The sequence below is a fragment of the Typopeltis vanoorti genome, chromosome 7, assembly GCF_054136105.1.
Source record: "Typopeltis vanoorti isolate ZY-2024b chromosome 7, IOZ_Tvanoo_1.0, whole genome shotgun sequence".
Taxonomy (NCBI): domain Eukaryota; kingdom Metazoa; phylum Arthropoda; class Arachnida; order Uropygi; family Thelyphonidae; genus Typopeltis; species Typopeltis vanoorti.
Window position 1 is genome coordinate 7,343,972 of NC_143555.1, and position 21,415 is coordinate 7,365,386.

At 35.1% G+C, this 21,415-nt stretch overlaps 1 protein-coding gene across 4 annotated transcripts in view; it reads left to right on the forward strand.

Moving 5' to 3' along the window:
* The window catches only part of LOC150104472 (uncharacterized), a 209,024-nt gene that overhangs the window by 171,640 nt on the left and 15,969 nt on the right, over window positions 1-21,415 (forward strand). For 2 of the 4 annotated variants that reach the window (XM_090395653.1, XM_090395654.1), the window contains one exon: window positions 12,377-12,569. In XM_090395653.1, the coding sequence (XP_090251779.1) occupies window positions 12,377-12,569 (193 nt within the window). Of the gene's footprint in view, window positions 1-238; window positions 303-12,376; window positions 12,570-21,415 lie in introns of those variants that run through there. The other 2 variants (XM_090395656.1, XM_090395655.1) reach the window with 2 other exon arrangements.

Sequence of the window (21,415 nt, forward strand, 5' to 3'; positions counted from 1 at the left end):
CAACCTGAAAAAATTATACTACCATTTAAGAAAATATTATTAAATTTGTTTTAAAAAAATCCTAAATGCCCATTTTTAGTGGAATTTTAGCATCTTAAATGATTGTATAATCTGCAAACCATTTACAGTGGATGCTGTGTGATGTTCATATCAGGAAAGGCTTACTGCAGTTTTGTTTGTAGTGATTTCTTTATAATATCACACCCATGAAAGGATTGTAATTCTTTTATATCTTTAGACTTATTGGTGGACTGAGAGCTAGATAATCTGGAAATTCTGCTCTAGAAACCAAAGGAATTTTGGTAATTTTGTTTTTGTAGAATTAAATTATGCTTCTTTTTCTAACATTTGTTTTTATCACAAGGTTGAATTTTTCTTAGGGTTTAACAAAGCTGGAAAAAATGAATTTCTATTGTTGCAGTGAATGTAGTGTCTGAATTTGCTATTTTCCAATTCTCTATGATCTTTAACAGATTTTACCATTTAAGTTTGAAACTTCTCATTTTGCTGTACCAGTTTGTTGATAAGAAAGTTTCTAAATATTAAATTTGAGAATATTATATTAACTATAACTAGATAAAACAAAAGTCAGTTTTTGAAGCAATCTCTTCAATATTAAGTAAAATCACTCGTCTTGTATTTATATACTGTTATCTATAACATAAAACAGAATCTGAATTTTTTAAAAGGAAAAATATGTTTGTTTTTTGAACTAAGTAATTGTTATGAGTTTATTAATTAATGAATATATGGAACAAAATGAATTAATGCATTTATCACTTTCAAGCTTGCTTCATATAATTTACAGATGTGAATAAAGGAGAACTTTATTCACATCTGCAGAAAAACATAGACTTCGAAACACTAAGGTGTTGCTGCCGATGTGCTTTCTGGCCAGTGGTTTGAATGTTTGAGTGACAGAATATCAATTGAGGTCAGGGTATAGGGCGGGAGTGAACATAACTCTCATTGAGGTGGACTATTTTTAGCTGTGGCGAGTAGAGCCCTGATTCTGCTGGTCATATAAACTAGCCAATTTATATTAATCTTTTTATAGAGAGTATAATCAGAGGGAGCCTGATTATATATGGTGCATTAAATTGCACCTAACAAAATTCTGTGCAGAAGGCAAGGTCCAGCATACCTCTTTGAGGATCCCTTAGAGAGAATGCCGAGTGCTACGCTTAGAGACGTGGACACTTGCCATCCCACCTATTGTGCCAAGTTATCATAGGGAAATTGGTCACCATCTAGCAACCATCGTTAAATTTTTGAGGAGGTGGTGTACTCCATTCAATCCTAAATCCCTGCCCCAGCACAGCAATTGTTGGGAACCTTCTTTTCTGACTCTCCAGCGATGGTGATCTCGTTGGATCAATTTGGTGGTTCAGTGGTATGAACACACCACAAATCAATTAATGTGAGAATAATATCCATATTATGAAAATGACATTCTCAAATAGGAGTAGGTGAGGAATTAGCAACTAGAAATAAGATAGATTTGAGGTAGTTTTTAAGTTAGGTTAAGATGAGAATGTAAATAATGTGCTTGACAAATTAATAATATACTGGAGAGGTGTAAGTTCAACTGGCCGAATCCATGGTTGGCCCTGACTTGGCATTAGCGAGGTGCCGGACTCCATCATTGCCCTAAGGCTGCTTCTATTAAGGGAAGTCAAAGGTTGACTAGTGCATGGCCATGTCATGCTTTGCATACATCTCAAGCTGAATGCTTTTAGGCTCTTGATGTGGGATTATGATTGAATGCCTGCAAGTCAGAATCCTATTTAGCCACTGCACATTTGTGCCTCACACATGGAAAGGCAATGCTGGTCGGAGTTGCTTTCATACTGTTGCAGTGTGATCGTTCTGGTGATGAGGTCACTAGAACAGAAGCATCAAGGCAGCCATTGAGACTATGCGGGCACCAAATCGTCCGCAGATGATCTAGGTTGGAGTCTGGATGTCGTGCTTTGAAGAGCAGCCACTATACTGTGATCTATTGAAAGACTAAGGTGTTTCAAACTACTATCAGAATACGTGCAGTAGTTCAATATAAAAATACTACGACTAAAAAAACTTGATCAAACAAGGAGTTAGGCAAGAATTCCTGCTCTTTCCTTGCCTTTTTAACATTTTTATCCAAGAACTTATTAAAGAAACATTGTCCTCAACAAAAAGGAGTAATAATCAATGGAAGATCTTGAAAGTTTATTTCTCACTTGGTTAGACTATAATAAATTTAGTTTAATCCTTTATCCAAGTGTGAGCAAACAAAGCCTGCACCTGAAAGTATCTTCAGGACTGGGGTAAGGTAGTACAACACCAGGCAACTCGTTGCAAAGGTGGACCAAGCTAACATCACTCCTATCTCAGTATCTACCATAATGCAAAACACATCTCCTTTGCTGATATGTATAATGTTATGTGCATTAAGGGAAGGGCCACTACCCAGACTAGTTTCGACCTTTATTGAGGTCTCTTCAGTGGGAGCCAGGCACAGAATTGGAGATACCAGGCAGAAGCAATAGCGAGGTCATCTTTACCTATAGGAGTTGCCAAAAGGTGTGCCACCTTTTTATTAAATTACTCTGGATTTAGAGAAAGATGTTGAAAGCTTATTTTTCACTTGGTTAGACTATAATAAATTTAGTTTAATCCTTTATCCAAGTGTGAGCAAACAAAGTTTGCGCCTGAAAGTATCTTCTGGACTGGGGTAAGGTAGTACAACACCAGCAAATCATTGCAAAGGTGGACAAATGTCCACCTTTGCAACGATTAATCTAGTCTGGGTAGTGGCCCTTCCCTTAATGCATAACATTATACATATATGCAAGGAGATGTGTTTTGCATTATGGAAGATACTGAGATAGGAGTGATGTTAGCTTGGTCCACCTTTGCAACGAGTTGCCTGGTGTTATACTACCTTACCCCAGTCCTGAAGATACTTTCAGGTGCAAACTTTGTTTGCTCACACTTGGATAAAGGATTAAACTAAATTTATTATAGTCTAACCAAGTGAAAAATAAACTTTCAACATCATTCTCTAAATCCAGAGTAATTGAATAAAAAGGTGGCACACCTTTTGGCATCCTCCTATAGGTAAAGATGACCTCGCTATTGCTTCTGCCTAGTATCTCCACGTCTGGGCCTGGCTCCCACTGAAGAGACCTCAATAAAGGTCGAAACTAGTCTGGGTAGTGACCCTTCCCTTAATGCATAACATTATACATATCCGCAAGGAGATGTGTTTTGCAGTATGGGAGATACTGAGATAAGAGTGATGATAGCTCGGTCCACCTTTGCAACAAATTGTCCAGTGTTGTACTACCTAACGCCAGTCCTGAAGATACTTTCAGGCCCCAACTTTGTTTGCTCACACTTGGATAAAGGATTAAACTAAATTTATTACAATGGAAATCAATCGCAGATATACACAGATGATGTAATAATTATTATTATATGGGCACCTCCGTGGAGTCCAAATGAGTCTCATCACGGGAGACCTAATCGATCCACACAATCTATAATACATCTCCTTGAACCCATTAACAGAAAAAGCACTCACAACAAACTGTGGTGACCCATTCCACTCATTCACCACTCTCCAAGCAAAAAAATCTAGTCCTCACATCCCTACTGACCACACGTTTATTCAACTTCCAGGGATGACCCCTTGTTCTAGTCCCTCTAGCCAAATGTTGAAACATTTCCCCTGCATCTATCCTATAAAATCCTTTAAGCAACTTAAATGTTTCTATCATATCCCCTGTTTTTCTCCTATCAACCAACTTCTGCAATCCACACACCCTCAATCTATCCTCATAGGACATATTCCACAGGCCACTCACCATCTTGGTCACTTGCCTCTGAATCTTCTCCACCACTTCCACATCCCCAAGAAACCCAGGGGATCCAGACTTGAACACAGTAATCCAGATGTGGGCATATCAAGGCCAAAGAGTAATTACAACATCCTTATCTCTACTTGTTAATGTGTTCTTCACAACCGCCAAGTAATCTTATGTGCTACCTTAGCAATATCTCCTCTAAACTTTAACTCTGTCTACCACCACCCCTCAATCTCTAACCTCATCTATTTCCTGGAGTACTGTGCCGTTAATGTGATAAATGGCTTGTAATCTATTTATTGCAAAGTGCATAACTTTACATTTCTCGACATTAAACTGACACTCGTTAACTTTTGCCGATACTTGCAGCCTATTTAAATCGTCCTGCAAACTCTCTATATCACCTTGATTAACTATTATTCTACCTAATTTTGCATCATCAGCAAACAACTGAATATTTCCTTTCAGGTCATTTATCATTTACATACAAATTAAACAGCAGTGGTCTAACACTGAACCTTGTGGCACACCACTAGTCACCTGCTTTTGCCTTGATTCTGCCCCTTCATATACCACTTTTTGATATCTGTCCAACAGCCACCCTCTTATCCACTTAACCAGTGTCATATCCATCCCCATTTTGTTCTAATTTACTTAACTGTGTTCCATGTGGTATTCTGTGGCTTTGCAAAATCATTGTGTAGCCATTTCCTTTAGCCAGCTCAGCTGTTACTCTATTATAAAAAGTTAGTAAATTACAAAGGCATGACTGGCTCTTCACAAAGCCATGTTGAAATTCATACAGTATCATGTTTTTATCTACCCATTCTTGAATTCTCTTTTTTACCAATTTTTCTAATACTTTTACCACCACACCTGAGATATTGATTGATCTATGATTTGCTACTGTAGTCTTAGAACTTCCCTTATGCAAAGGAATAATTTTCTCTTGCACATTCTCTCAAAATGCTAGCTGATATCCCATCTAATTTCACAGCTGTATTTACATTGAGATTTGCAATATCGTAAGGACCTTCAATTCATCTGCCTCTGTTCCCACATTAGTGTCTGTCACATAGGTTAAAGCAGTGACCTCACTAGGAAGATATATGCTTGCAAAGTGGTCACTCAGTAACTTAACTATTTTATCCTTTTCCGTCTCCTTGTGACCATCATCACAATTTAAGGTTAATCTTCCATTGTCACTCTTTCTCTTACTTGCCACGTAACAAAAGAGCTCTGTGGAATTTCCTTTGGCCTGCTTGGCTAAATTCTCATAATTTGATTTTGTCTTCCTTGCCATGCTAGTCATCTTTCTCTTTATATACCTTCCACAGCATTTTCTTCTTCTTCTGCAGCTCATGCTTAATGATATTACTCATCTAACTTCTACCTGATTAACCCTCCTTACCTGGGATATACAATTTAATACTGCTTCCTCTAGATGACCCTTAACATCCTTACCCTGCAGTGTTTTATGCCATGGCTTAAAATAAAATATAAGATATAAGCTTCTTCCTAAGCATGTCATAATCACCTGCCTTGTAGCTCCACAAATACCCGTTCTTCATAGAATATTCCTCATGTTTTACAATTTCCCAATTCAAGACTGCATTGCCTCCAATTGATGAAATCAATTGGAGGCAATGTTGTCAATTTGGTTATGGATAGCTCTTCTGATCCAATGACCAGGTCCAATACTCTCCCATCCCTAGTCCCCTTCATGATAATCACTCAACCTGTACTATTTGTACAAATTTGGCAGTGCATGTCTATCAGATAATCTTTGGAATTCCCTGACCTATAGCAACAACCAACTGTATATTTTGTCTCATTGGTCTTAATCTCTCGCCAGATTGCTTTAAATGAACAGCCACCCTTTTGCCTGTCTGCTATTCTTTTTGGTTGCAATTCATCTGCTATCATCAACAGTACTCCTCCCCCCATCCTATCTTCTCTATCTTCCCTGAAAATACTACACCCTTCACATTCAATCCCTGTTACCAGATCATTTGCTGTTAGCCGAGTTTCACTAATGCCTATAACTTTTGGCAAGGTTGCACTAATTAATGCCAAATTTCCCCACCCACCTTTACTTTCTGAATCGACTAACCTATTCAATATTTTTGCTTGAGAGACTAGATTCCTCACTTGGTCATTCTCACACTCACTTGCTTCATAGTTGCCTTCACACAAAGTCACTTACTTCTGCCCTAATTGCTTAAGTTTAATTATAACAGATAACAAATCAAATATCTAATACCAGCATGCAAAATTACAAGAAACTTGCAGAGATTATAATATGATTATAAATTCAAGTAAAACAAAAATAAATGAAAATTGGAAGATAAACGGATAACACTTAATCAGGAAATCATAGACTAAGGAGTATACTTGACTCCAAATTTAAATGACACAGCAACAATAGAACACACTCTCCATATATGGTTAGTGATGAATAAACTAAATAAAATTTAGAAAAACAACAAAATTCCTACAACTCTAAAAATAATATATGAAAATATAATGCTGTCAACAATTCTATACAGGACAGAAACTTGGACAAAAAAAGAAGCTTGGCAGAAACTAAACTGTTGGTTTTGGAAATTTTTTTTTGAAAAGAAATGCTTCAGGAAAATTGGACAGAACATATGACTAATGCACAAGTACTGCAAGACTTGAATATCCTTAACTCAACAGTTCTTAACACAGTTAAAAAGTACGAACTCTGTTGGTTTGGTCACATTGTACAAATGGAACTGGACATACTTCCTCACCTGGTATTTTAGGATCCTCTAGAGGATACAAGACCCAGGGGAAGACTGAAATTAATATAGTATAAAGCTCTTAAAACTGCATTGGACTTTCAAAGCTGTTGGCGTATTAAAGAACTTGCTTTGGACAGAGAATGGTGTTGAAGACTCTTGTCCACAAAGAGGATAAAAGCCTTTCACCATCTTCCTTTTCTTTTTCCATCTCTTCTTCTTTTCCTGTCTTGAGGAGAGAAGAGAAGCAGAAAAGAATTACAGGTATTTAAATTTCTGTAATTCCTTCCCTTCCCATTCTTGTTATATGCAGTACAGGTGGTAGTAGATTTGTTGGGCATACTCTCAATGTAATTATTCAACTAGGGAGCCAGTGCTATCTCCATTCAAGTGTATAGCAGTATAGTGATTTCCACAGGTCAGCTGCCAGATAATTCACAGGACCGAACCTGTTGGTAATGCTCCTGATCACCTGGTGAATGATTCACTCCTGTTTACACTGCAAGGTTACCATGTTTTGCCTGAAGAGAATTGGGATATAGCAGCTTGCAGGAGACCACTCTCAAAGTCACACTTGGAGCCTGGGCACTCCTTTTAGGAGTCGAGTCCACCTCTCCCCCCCCCCCCCCATCTTCATGCCTGTACTACTGTATAGGTTTATCAGTAATCAACTAACATTATGACATTATAAAAAGTTAGTGCTACTACAGTTAAAAAAAAAACACAAAAACCAACAAAAGACTTCAAAAAAAAACAGTACACCCTTAAAAGAAATTCCATTCCATATAGATGTAAACAGCATCAGTGATGTATGCCTACCATTTACAGACATCCAAATTCCATCTGTTTTTCATCACTGAATCCCAAATGCCATCCTCCACAGCACACCTAAACTTTTCACAGGACACTGAAATGATGCTTTCCATAAGGATAGACCACATGCTTTTGTCATGTCTGATATCTCATGCCAAAGGTTGTCAGCAGCAGAATCTTCATGTGATCTGCTATGGGCTTTTGATCTCTTTACCTCATTTTGTTTCCTTCATTTGTTAGCTTTACTTCCTTCCCTCCTTCTCTCTCTCAATTCTGATGACTATAATGACCTTTTTGATTATATCTTGAACACATAGTCTAATCACAAAACAGTGAGATAATCTTTCTTGGAGATTTCAATGCCGACAGTTCAGATTGATTTTCTTTTCTAACTTAAAGACCAAGCTGGAAGAGATGCTAAATTTGGTAATGCTTCAGGAGGCTCCTGATCACCTGGTGAATGATTCGATTCACTCCTGCTTACTCTGCAAGGTTGGTTATTTACTCTGCAACAAATGTGTCGGTAATGATCTAATGTGAATTGTTAGCCTACCAGCATTCAAGATAATCTTTATCATTATCCAAACACTCTGAACATTCTCTTAATCAGCTCTCCCTTCAAATATGCTGTTGACATTACCTCTCCTCTTAGTAACTCTGACCAAAACCTGGTCCATATATATATATATATATTTTTTTTTTTTTTTTCACAGATCATTTTTCACCCAGTCAATCTCAGCATCATATCCCATAGCATTACATTGGTGCCAATTTGAATAACCTTTGGAATTTCTATCCTACTTTTCCATGGTCTAATTATTTGCTTTTTTCTCTATTGATCCAAGCACTCACACTGATCTAACGATTGAAATTATTTGCTGGTATGACTGCCCTTATTCCCCATTTCACTCAAAATCTCCAACCCTTATCCAAGCTTTGGTTTTACAACAAATGTGCCAAAAGCAGTACACACTCGATTACATGAGTTTAAAAATAATAATAAAAAAACTCATCCTATCCTCTTACTCGGCTTACGACTGTAAAAAAAAAAAAAAAAAAAAAAAAAAAAATCTAAATCAGACTTTGTATTTTTGTCAGATGCCTATGCTTATCTACTCTGCAAATAGCAGTCAATCCTACTGGTCCCTTACCAAGGTTGTTGGGCAAAACTTCTACCCTACTATGTTTTCATCTCTCTCATCATCATCATAACAGCAGAACAGGGGTAACAGTTAAAGATAAATCAAATCCAAAGACAAGACAAATCTTCCATTACTATTCTGCAAAACAACTGCAGTATATATATCACCTCTGATTTGTCTATAAGAGGACATCCAAAGAATACCAACCTTGATGCTAATAAGTCCTCTGGCCCAGATGGTATCTCTCTCCTCAGCTGTATAAAGAGCTTGTGTTCTAGAACTAACGCCTATTGGATGTCCTATTCATCTCACATTTATCCAATAGCATGGAAGCAAATTTTTATCTAGCAGTTCCCTTAAAAATGTTTATAAAAGTCATCCATGAAGCTATTACTCCAACCTCATTACTCTCAAAAAGTGATGGAGAAGGTAAACAATAGCCAGCTTTTGCTGCATAGACAAATCAAGTCATTAGTCAAGTCAAATTAAGTCAAGTCTAATCTTACCCACTTTTGGCCACTGGCTATGGAAAGATTTGGAAAATCCCGTGTGGTTGCTCTTGATATTTCCAAGGCATTTGATCATGTCTTGTATTGTGGCCTTCTTACTAAGCTGCCATCTTATGCTCTTATCCTGTGTGAGTGGATTGACAGCTTCTTCTCTTAGTATTCATTGCATTTCATGGTCAGTCCTCTCATCTGATTTTTCCATCAGTGCTGGAGTTCCCCACGACTGTGTGCTTCTGCTGAAACTCTTTCTCCTATACATCAATGATCATCTCTCAATAACATCCAATTCTGTTTGTAAATTTGCTGATGATAGTTCACTCTACTCTCTTTCTCTTTACAATTTACAAAACCTTGTAGTGCTTAAATGACTAAGCTTCAATATCTTCTGTGGCCATTGGTGTTGATTTAAGTGGGATGAAGATAATTTGGTGAATTTTAAATGCTGTCAAAACAAGTGCATATTTCCAAGATGTGTAACTAAAATGTTTTTTCCTAGCCAGGTTAGATTTTTTTTCTTTCTCTCTCTCTGAAAGTTGACTTCCAGTTCATAAAAAAAACAATAACATATGTTTCAAGATTTACATAGCTCTTTTGAAATTTTCCATTTTGAAAGTGAATTACTCCATTTGAAGTTATAATATTAGAATGATTGAAACTCTCCCCCTCACCAAGTGATAGTTTTTATATGGAAGTATCCAGGCATTATTCTGCACTTTCATTTTCTAAGAATTTCATACTGTGCAAATCATTCAGCATTAAATTAATCATGTTACTGATTAATGAACTAAAAATGAAATATAGTTAATTTGTTATTGATATATCATTTTCTATTTATCCATATGCATGTTATTTGGCTGGTTTTATTGAAGTTCAGTATTTGTAATCCTTAGAAAAACTTGTATAGTCATTTCATTTCATTTGCATGTTTTTCAATAAATAACTCTACTCTGATTATATAGAATTTAAATTAATGAAACAAAACTGAATTTAATTCCAGTTTTGGTTTCATGAATCAGAACATATTTATTGGCAAGGAAACATTTGACAATTTGAAATTATAGTAAAACTTCTGGTTTGGCTGGATGGAATTTTAATGAAATTTGGATATGGTATATGGACATTGTTTCATACAAACTATTTTTAGTATCACAATTAGGTAAAACAGTCATATGGCTATTTTCACTAAATAATTTAAGGAAATTACAACGTACTAGGATATACATTAAAATAAATTTTAATATATTTCAATATTTCGGCAACGTCACGTTGCCATTTTCAAGAACTTAAGTACAAGACACATGCACACAGGCACAACAAAACAGTAAGTGAGGAAGAAGTAGGAAGCAATTATTTCTCCTAAAGTCCTGATGGTGCCCTCTAGCAGGCAGTGTTGGTATTCTTGGGCGACTGGGCTGAAGGTCTTCTGATGTAGGTTTCCCAAATTTGAGGAAGTCTCATGCAGCCGAATTTGTTGAGGTTTGGATCGTTTCTTAGGGCTGAAGCTGATTCCATGAAAAGACTTTCATATCTGTATTTGCTACAGTGTATTATCCTGGCTTTCTTCCACCGTATTCTATGGCAGGTATCCAGCGCATGGTCAGCAAGACCAGAGTGGCTGTATTGGTGAAAACGGATGTAGTCCTTATGTTCTGAAATTCTGATATTTGCTGTCCTGCCTGTTTGGCCAAAGTAGGACAGCTTGCAGCTGCAAGGGACCTGGTATACACCAGGTAGGTCTAAGGGGGAGGTTGGTCTTTAGTAGAACGGATAAGGGATGCCAATTTTTTATATGGTCTGTAACATGAAGTTAAGTTATGTTTTTTTAGGATTTTTGTGATTTTTTCAGAGGTGCCTCGGATATAGGGTATGGTGATGGATTTAGAGTATTCCTTGTTGTGGGGGGGGGGGAGAGGTTGTGGTTTACTGGTTTCAATATTTTTTGGATTTTTTTTGGGGGGGGGATAGCCATTGGCTGAGAATATGGTTTAGTTCTGTGGTTAGAGCATTGTCATTCGAGCAGATAAGTTTAGCCCTGTTGTGCAGTGTCTTAATGACTCCATATTGTTGTGAGGAGGGGTGGTGGGATTGTTGGTGAATGTATCTGCCTGTATGGGTGGGTTTTCTATATACTGAGAAAACCAAGGTTCCATCAGGTTGGCGGGTGACTAGTGTCTGTCTAAGAAAGGAATGCAGTTTTTTTTTTTTTTCTTTCCTCTTCCAAGGTGAATTTGATTCTGGGGTGTTGGTTGTTGAAACAACCAACACCCCAGAATCAGTATCCTAGTACGTTGTAATTTCCTTAAATTATTTAGTGAAAATGCATAACCAATGTCTAAGCCTTTCCGCGAGAGTCATATGGCTAAAAATAAATAGCTGTAGGTTCAGTTGTGATAGAGTGATGTTACACAGGAATTCCATTCTGATATGCACTTTTTTTTTATGTATACATACATACTGTGTCTAAAGTGTGAAAACAGAATGACTGAATGAAAAAAAAATGTAGGAAACAAAGCAGCTTTGAGTTGAGTATTGCATTTGGTGATATACCTGCAATGACCAGCTGACAACCTATGCTGCTATCCTGTGGAAAGGTCAACATGTTGTGAATAAAATGTTGTCTCATTCCTACTAATTATAATAAAAGAAAAGGTAACTGAAGTTGAGTTGCCTGTTACTGCAGTGTAGTAAAAGGCTTTTTATTATATCTATAAAAATAAAATAACCTTAACTTTTTCCAAGCCAGCTTAGGTCTTTTTAGGGCTTTAAATAATATAAAGTCTATATTATATAAGAAAGACAGGGCTGTGCTGTGTACTATATAGTATTTTCCTATAGTTTATGGATATTTTATAACTAGAAATATATCACCTTCATGTACATTGATTTTGATATTTCCTAAAATGTAACTTGTAATGCTCAAGATTCCTTTATTTTTTTTTTGGTTTGATCTTTTCATTTGACCTTTCTGAAAAGATTTCATATGTCTCAGATTTCTTCAGTCCACTGAAAATAATTTATTTTTCATGCACAAACCTTATTTTTAATTTGATTGAAAATACTTGCATAATACAATTAATAAAATAAATGGGCTAATTTGAAGCAAGTTGATTTTTTTATTATTATTATAGCACAGACATATAGCGATCTCTTAGTTTATAATTAAGTTATGATATACTTAAAACTTTATATTTATTTTGTGCTATTTAAATGATAGTTTTATCTCTAAATAATTACTTAATTTATAATTTACGAAGTCACTTGTTATTTCATTCTTAAATATATTTTCTGTTTTGCAGCACCACAAGTACAACAAACTTTAGCACTTCTTGATCCAGTTCCACTCAGTCATCATGGTGATGGTCATATGACATCTGAAGAAATTGAAAGACATCTAGAAGCAAAACAGCCTTTAAGAGACCTGTTACCAGAGAAAGCACCATTAACTGTTCCAGCTGAACTATTCAGCAGTGAGCCTTCAGTATTAGATAGGTATTTACTAAAATCCAGCCCTTGACAAATCTGCCACTTTTGTGATGTTTATTCTTTTATCTGTGATCTATGATTAGTCATAATTTATCACATCAGATGTGCGTGCCTCATGTTCTGTTGTTAAGACTGTATTTTGGATTGTTTGAGAAAGTTATATATTTATAAGTTATTCTATTCTGTATGACTTCACTACATTTGTTCTTAAACTGCTTGTTTAGTTTATTTTTTTTTATTACACAATGAATCTTACCTGGTTTAAAATTTTCTTCAGATAAGTCATAATAGCTTATTATACAAAGTTAGTCTATTCAGATAACAACTGGAATATTAAAAATGTATAAATGCAACATAAAGAATGTCTTTAATATTGGAAGTTTTAATAACATTTAACTAAGTGAAGTGAAAAAGGTTTAAAATGATGATGGATTTTGGCCAACTTATCTTATTAGATGCCAAATGATTCTTCCTTTTCCCTTCTCCCACTCATCTTAAATAGTTAAAAATGACATTCATGGCTCTCAAGCTGCTCTAGAAGTAAATAAGTTTTGTCTGCTCAAAAATGAATATAATTATTTTATTTCCATGTGCAGCTCTTATGTTCTGTATAATAATGATAATTTTTTATCTTAAAAAATTAGTATGTTATTAGCTAGTTGCTTTTCCATGCTTTATATTAAAATGTAATTGTATCTTTGTATAAATGTAAATATTTTATGAATTACCTTAATTTTTAAAACATTACTGAATTATTTTTATAAGTGAGGGGCAAAAACATTACATAAATCTAAAGTTTATTTCTTATAGATGATGTTCAGTCTTGGTATCTGTATTCTCGAACAGAAACATTATTTGAACATTATCATATAACGTTATTGGTAGGAAAAAAAAATAACAAAAAGTCAAACATTTATGTTACTACAGTTCATTCTTTTGTGGCACAGTATTTTATGGTGGATATGAGAAGCACGCATATTTTTTTTTAATTAAAAAGGCATCTTAAATTTGTTGTAATAGGAATTATGAGCTGTGATGAATAGAAATTAAATACTAAAATAAAGCCAGAGATTCCTGAGTAAACGATGATGACTTTGATTGCTGTTATTTTTTAAATCTTCTGACACAAATATTTTGTAAGTTTTAAAAAGTTTACATCATCCACTTCTTTTTTCTTTTAATATGACCACCAACAAAAATATCAGTACTGTGAAATGGTCTAAGGATATGATCCTGAACCATGTGCCAAACAGAAATCTCTTTCAGATTGATAATAAGCAAGGTGGTAGTTTTACTGGCAATAAAATTCACATATCATGTAAAGACATTCACATATATATCCATGCCTACATTGATAATCAAACCCACCACTTGTTTTCACTGCAGAGCAGATATGCTATGAACTTAGCCAATCAAGTTGGCACTACAGCCTTGTTAAAGGATTTATTAAAGGATACAAAAAAAAGTTTAAAATAAAATATCATTTATAGTTTTGAGGGAAACTTGTGCCATAGTATCATAACTTATCTACATATAAATGTAAGGAAAAGAATTATTTATTAAATATACTGCCAAATATTTCAGTTTGAAATTAACAAACTATCTTCAGTGGCTTAAACAACAGTTTTTTACAGGGTAGAATGCAAACAATCGCTTTATTCAGAATAGTATGAGCCACGTGATGTTAAATTGCTAATAGCGTTATGCTTTCACTGAAGAAAAGATTAATCATGTAAAATAAATTGCATAAATAATCATATAATTTATATTATCATACAAAAACTTAATTTATAATATCATACTAAACAGATCATTAGATAGATGTAGTATCCAGATGGTTTCTTCGGACCTTCTGTCTTTGTAAATATCATTATTGGCCTTAAAAAATTAATGTGTTATTCGGATCAAACTTTCCCATATTTTTGACAAGGATAGGTAGTCATTCCGATTCAAGTTTGGGTGGTGAAGTAAGGCCTCAGCACTTCTTTAAATAGGCATTCGAATTTATACCGACATCTGTGTAGAAGGCATGTTTTAGACCACAGAATGTTGTGGTCTGCCTCTATTCCATGTTGTGCCAATACAGACTTATCGGATTTGTTGTGAAGAATATGATTGATATTCTTGTAATCTTTCTTTCTATTGAAAAATTGTCTCTTCCTGGTGTATACTAAGTTTCATGTGACTGCCAGCTTTCCTACTTTGTGGACAAACTGGACATTCAATAGAAACAAAGATTACAAAAACATCAATCTTATAGTCTTCGCAACAAATCCGATATGTCTGGATTGGCGCAACACAGAATAAAGATAGACCACAACATTCTGTGGTCTAAAGCACACCTTCTACACAAATGTCGGTATAAATTTGAATGCCTATTTAAAGAGAATGCTGAGGCCTTACTTCACTATCCTAATTTGGATCAGAATGGAATGATTGCCTGTCCTTGTCAAAAAATATGGGAAAGTTTGATCCGATATGTACAAAGACAGAAGGTCCGAAGAAACTATCTGGATACTACATCTATCTAATGATCTGTTTAGTATGATATTATAAATTAAAGTTTTTGTATGATAATATAAATTATAATTATTTATGCAATTTATTTTATATGATTAACCTTTTCTTCAGTGAAAGCATAATGCTATTAGCAATTTAATATCACGTAGCTCATACTATTTTGAATAAAACAGTTGTTTGCATTCTACCCTTGTAAAAAAAAAAAATTGTTTAAGCCACTGACGATAGTTTGTTAATTTCAAATTGAAATATTTGGCAGTATATTTAATAAATAATTCTTTTCCCTGTGTTCACATGTAGATAAGCTATGATTTAGATGATTTCATTATACTATAAATTACAGACAAAAAGTGTTTTTAAGAGGAAAAAGGCTCCTAGAACATAATTTTAGGATTGAGAGGGACAAATCTAGGAGTAAATGTTAATATTCTGCCGATATAATTGGTGTTAACAAGACAATAGCCTTTAGAGAAAAGAAGAAACAGTTATAGCATTCAGTGCTAAGCATGAAGATAAACTTTTTGAATGGCGAGCAGGTTCAAATTTTATATTAACTCCACACATAAGTCATAAAACGTTTAACAGAATGGTGCTGTGTGTGTGTGTGTGTGTGTGTGTGTGTGTGTGTGTGTGTGTGTGTGTGTGTGTGTGTGTGTGAGAGAGAGAGAGAGAGAGCAAGCATTTAAGAACAAAGAAAGAAAATGTTTTAAAGTTTCTTGAAAGCTTGGATTGTATTAATTGGGGGGGGGGGACGGCATGAAAAGGTTTGGTCCAAGGAATGAAGGAAGAAGATAATTTGGTTTGATATGTTCAGAGTTAAAGTGTGTGTATTGATGTTGATCATTAAATGTTCTGTTTGTGTTTTTATATGATCAGTGGAAAGTGGAGGAATGGTAGGAGAAAGTTTATGAAAGTATCTATTTAAAGGAAAAAAAAAAACATGTATCTATGAGAAAATGACTGGAGGTAGTCTGTGAGAGAGAGGTGGGATTGCCTGTTTGGCAATCCCCCTCTCTCTATACAGAAGATTACCTCTTCTGTATAAAGGCTGGTTTCAGGCCAAATAAAGGTCAGCAGAATCAAAGTCTTACTTTGAGACAAATAGTCAAAAAATCCTGGGAATATAACAAGGATCTGTACTTAAGTTTTGGAGCACCAGAAAAGGCATATAACAAAGGACCTTATATTATTACATATAAGGTCTCACTTTGTTTTGAAATGTGACCCTTCAAATGGCACCCTTGTTTCCTAGCTTCTTCTCTTAACTAATATCTCCTTTGATCCTTCCTAACATTACTTTCATTAATTATAGCTTATAGAAATAAATAAGAATTAAATAAAAAGACTCAATTTTTATTCCAGTCTTCAGAAAGAATAAACATAGTGGGCAGAAATCTGTTTATGCCTGTGAATAAAAATGAATCCTAAGTCCTCCTAAGAAAAGGAATGCATTTGCTGATTGCCAACAAAATATTCATATCTGGGATTTATTAGTATATTAAAAAGTCCAGTGATCTTGCCCTGCATGAGTATTAAATAAATCCACTGTGTATACATTTATAACATTGAAATACCGTGTATGGTTTGTGGGCTTACTTGCCTCACCATAAGTATAAACAGTTACAACCACTAGCAGTGATTTCATATGTTCATTGCATTCTTTGGGTCAGTAGATTCAGGATTTGAATTACAACATATTTAAACTTTTGTTAATAGAAGAGTCCATAACAGATCAGTATTACCTACCATGAAGATTGCACAAACTGATAGTTTAAATGAAATTTTATGACATAGTTCATATTGAAACCTTATTCATCATTATACAGAAATAGTACAATAATAAATATTAAATGAATGGATGACAAAGGTCATCCATTCATAGGAGCCCTTACAGCCTATGAGCTGAGGAAGATTGAAATGTTATTTCATCAAATAGCATGCTTTTGAGAATATTGATTGCTAAAAATTAATTGGAACAAGGAGGGAATGTGCTTTCCCTAAAAATTCAGTACAACCAACTGCATCTTTGATCTCTAGAGGCTCACTGTGATATGTAATTGTTTTTTGATGTCAATCCATGGTTGGGTTAAGGATTACATAATATGGAAACTTTGCTCTTAGACCGAACAAGAAACTTTTCAAGACCTCCAATAAGTTGCTGCCGATCTCACAACAGGCATTGAAATTCACTTGTCAATTATTCCAGAAGCAAAGTCAGCAGAAATTCTGGCCAAAAAAAAAAATATATATATATATTGTTGTAATTAGGATTGACTCGGGATGTATACATTTATAAAATTAAAATTTAACTGACTAGAACCCGAGAAAGTATAACAATAACAAAAACTAATAAATCACGACTAGTTTCATCGGTTTCCGACTTCTTCAGGTGAGTAAGAAATAACATAAGACATATAAAAATAACAAGGTAAAAAACATGGACTTTTCAGCTTAATAAAAAGAAGCAGAATAGTAACAGTCATATTTGAATAGGTGACCGTGTGCTACTGTTGGCATGAGTTCAACGTGTGTGACAGATAATTTTAGAGCGCCAGTATTGGATTACTGCGCTATGGGAATCAGGCAAATTGTAGCTTAGATTGTTGTTCAATTGTGAAGGGTCCAGAACTATTTCTTTTGATTCTATAATTCGTCTTTCAAATTCATCCTTGCATATATGTAAATTGGTTGTGCGGTCCCAATCAACTTGGTGTGGCTGTTCTTCAAGGTTAGAGTTTGTGGAGAAGAGAACATGACTGGAAAGGGTGCTCGCTCGTGTTCTACTGTAGGAGATGTCACGTCTATGTTCCTCAAGACAAAGTGAAATAGATTTATCTGTCTGGCCAAATAAGGTCGACCACAGTCGCACATAACTTTATAAACACCAGGAAAGTGCAGTTGGTTGTGTTTTGGTTTTGGTCGACTCAGAAAAGAACCAAGTTTTGGCAGAGTAGTATAGTCGGTCTTTATGTTGAATTTCTTCATAATCCTAGATAGTTTTGGGGTAAGAGAGCTGATAAATGGTAACTATATGAGTGATAGGGTTGGATTCATCTTCTTGTCGAGGTTGTTTGCGTGGTCTCAAACGTTTAGTGATGTTACGAGACAAATATCCATTATTTAAGAAGGTGTTTTTCAGGAAGTTAAGCTCTGTTTTAAGGTCTTCTTCTGTGAAAGTGAGACATCTTGCTTGATGGGCAAGGGTGGAGATGATGCCCAGTTTCTGAGGAGGGAAGTGATGTGAAGAGCCATGCAAATATCTATCAGTGTGGGTGGTTTTTCGAAAAATTGAAAATTTAAGCCAGTCAGGTAATCTACTGATCTTTAGATCCAAGAAGAGGAGAACGCCGTTAATCTCTAGTTCTGATGTGAATTTAATGTTCTGATGTTGCTTATTTAAATGGTTTAAGAAGTTTTGAAGTTCCTCTAAACCATGTTCCCAGATAAGGAAAATGTCATCAATGTAGCATAACCACAGTTTAGGTTTTAAAGTAGCTATAGAAATAGCTCTCTCTTCAAAATCTTCTAAAAAAATGTTAGCTAAGACTGGGAATAGAGGGCTGCCCATAGCTAACCCACTTGTTTGTTTATATATTTTATCTTCATAGCAGAAATAGCCGGAATTGATGCAGTGAGTTAGAAGAGCAAATATTTTCTTAGAAACCTTGTCCTTAAGAAGAGTCAGAACTTCATTTGACGACGACTATAAACAACAGTCGTCGTCCTACAGATAATCTATCTCCGACAGAAAGAAAAGCAATCCACCATCTTCGTAACAACAATGACATTATTATCTTACCTGCTGATAAAGGGAATGCAACTGTAATCTTAGACAAATCTGACTATTGTTCAAAGATTAACAACTTATTAAGTTCTGATACCTATTCTATTCTAGAAAGTGATCCCACAAGAAAACTTCATAACTGTACAAACAATCTTCTGAAATCTACTTCTGAACTTCCTAGACACACAAGACTATCTCTCCGCTCTCTTCATCCCCTCATTCCTCGTTTGTACGGCCTGTCTAAGATCCACAAGGGTGACACTCCTTTAAGACCTATTGTAGAAGGTATTGACTCACCTATGTACAATCTGTCTAAATATCTTGCAGCTTCTTTAAAACATCTAGTTGGCATTCCTCCTCCTTCATCAAAAACTCTGAAGATTTCATCTCAAAAATAAAAAATTTAAATCTCATAGACTCTGACAGAATGGTGAGTTTTGACATCGTGTCTCTTTTTACGAATGTACCTACAGATGAAGTTCTGACTCTTATTAAGGACAAGGTTTCTAACAAAATATTTGCTCTTCTAACTCACTGCATCAATTCCAGCTATTTCTGCTATGAAGATAAAATATATAAACAAACAAGTGGGTTAGCTATGGGCAGCCCTCTATCCCCAGTCTTAGCTAACATTTTTTTAGAAGATTTTGAAGAGAGAGCTATTTCTATAGCTACTTTAAAACCTAAACTGTGGTTACGCTACATTGATGACGTTTTCCGTATCTGGGAACATGGTTTAGAGCATTGGTCGCCAAAGTGGTCGATATCTACCCCCAAGGGTCAATATAACATTGTTAGGGGTCGATTCAGGCTCAGGGGTCGATTGGGGGTCGATAGAAAAATATAAGACATCATTATATGGGTAATATTTAATTCGGTTAATCATGAATGACAATGCAATTAAGAGTGAATCGTGGGAACAGTGACATGAATAGGACTTGTAAGATGGAGCAAGGTCATGAAAATAGTTACGGAGGCCAATCAAGTAGGCCAAAATGACGTATTTACCAATAAATGGATGTCGGTGGTTCCCGCCCAGCCGAGTTGTCAGACTAACATCTTCAGGGGTAAAGAGAACTAAAAGTTTAAAGCACAAACGACTAGAAATTATGAAAATTAGTTCATTTGTTGGTATTGTGAACATCAAAACAGTTCATTAAAAAACCGAATAACAGATCTATACAACTGTTAATGCGTGTTAGCTGGAGACGATGCTATTTGTTGTCTCGTTCTGTGGTTCACGCTCACTCTGTCCGAGGTCTGAAATTGGTAAATAAACAATGACCAAACTTGATTTAAAATCAAAACTTGGTTTTGTTGCATTGCATAGGAATTTTAATCATATTTGTTGCCTCTTTGAATTTTCTTGTGAAACAATTATCTACCTATAATAGGACATGGATGTTCTATCCCAGAGTACATCATGACCAGTAGAGGTTGTGTGAAATGCCAATCCCGATTTATGTTCTCTCTCTCTCTCTTATTTTGTACGTCCTTTTGATGTTCGCTCATACGGATTTCTCCTGATCTCCCTGTCTGGCCCACATAGCAGATGCCATAAAAGGACAGTGAATATTATAAACCCAAATCACCCAATGAAAAAATGTTTTTTTTTCATTGGGTGATGTGGAGGTTTCAGAGGATGAAGAGATCTTGATATTTTTTCAAGTGGCAGAAAAGTCACTTTTATGTTGTATTTGTAGAGAAGTTTGGCTAATTTATCTGTTGCATTCTTGAAATCTTGTTTATTTAAGTTTCTTGTAGGTTCTGTATTGAGAATTTTCTTAATTAACTTAGTATTAAAACCATTCAGTTGTAGGATCTGTATTAAGTATTGTATTTCTTCTTTCTGTTTTTCTTCTGTACTGGGGATGTTGTATGCTTTATCCCTTAAGGTTTTTATTAGGCCTATTTTTTGATTGGGGTGGTGATGTGAAGTAGCGTGCAGAAATTTTCCTGTTTTTGTTGGTTTTCTATAGATGGAGATCGATAATCTGTTTTTTTTTTTCATTCATTTATTTCTATAAGGATGTCTAGGAAAGGAAGTTTTTTGTTTTCTTCTAGTTCCAGAGTGAATTTTATGTTAGGATGTAAGTTATTAAGATTGTCTTAGTCTTCACAGACTTTCTATGAAGTTTGTGCTGTTCTTAATGAACAATGGTGTTTTTCCTATATGTTGTTAAATCAAGTTTAAGGTGTTTTTGCCAGATTTGAGGTAGGAGAGTCCCTTCTGTCCACTGTTGGTCTTAGTGGTATATCTTTTTTATGAATTTTAGGAACTCCATATATTCTAGGCACTAGCAGGTGTTTGGATTGTAGATTTTTTTTGAGTTCCTCAGACCAATTTGGTATATTCTTGATAAGTTCATTGGTTTTGTTGCCAGTTCCCCAAGTGGGGTCTCTGTCTAATGCTGTGTAGGTATCGGAATCTTCAAGAAGACTTTTCATTTTGTTGAAAAAACCTCTTCAATAAGGTTTCATAAGATATCTTATTGAATTAAAAAATTCTCTTCTTAAAAGAAAAAGGAAACATCTAGATCACTCCAAA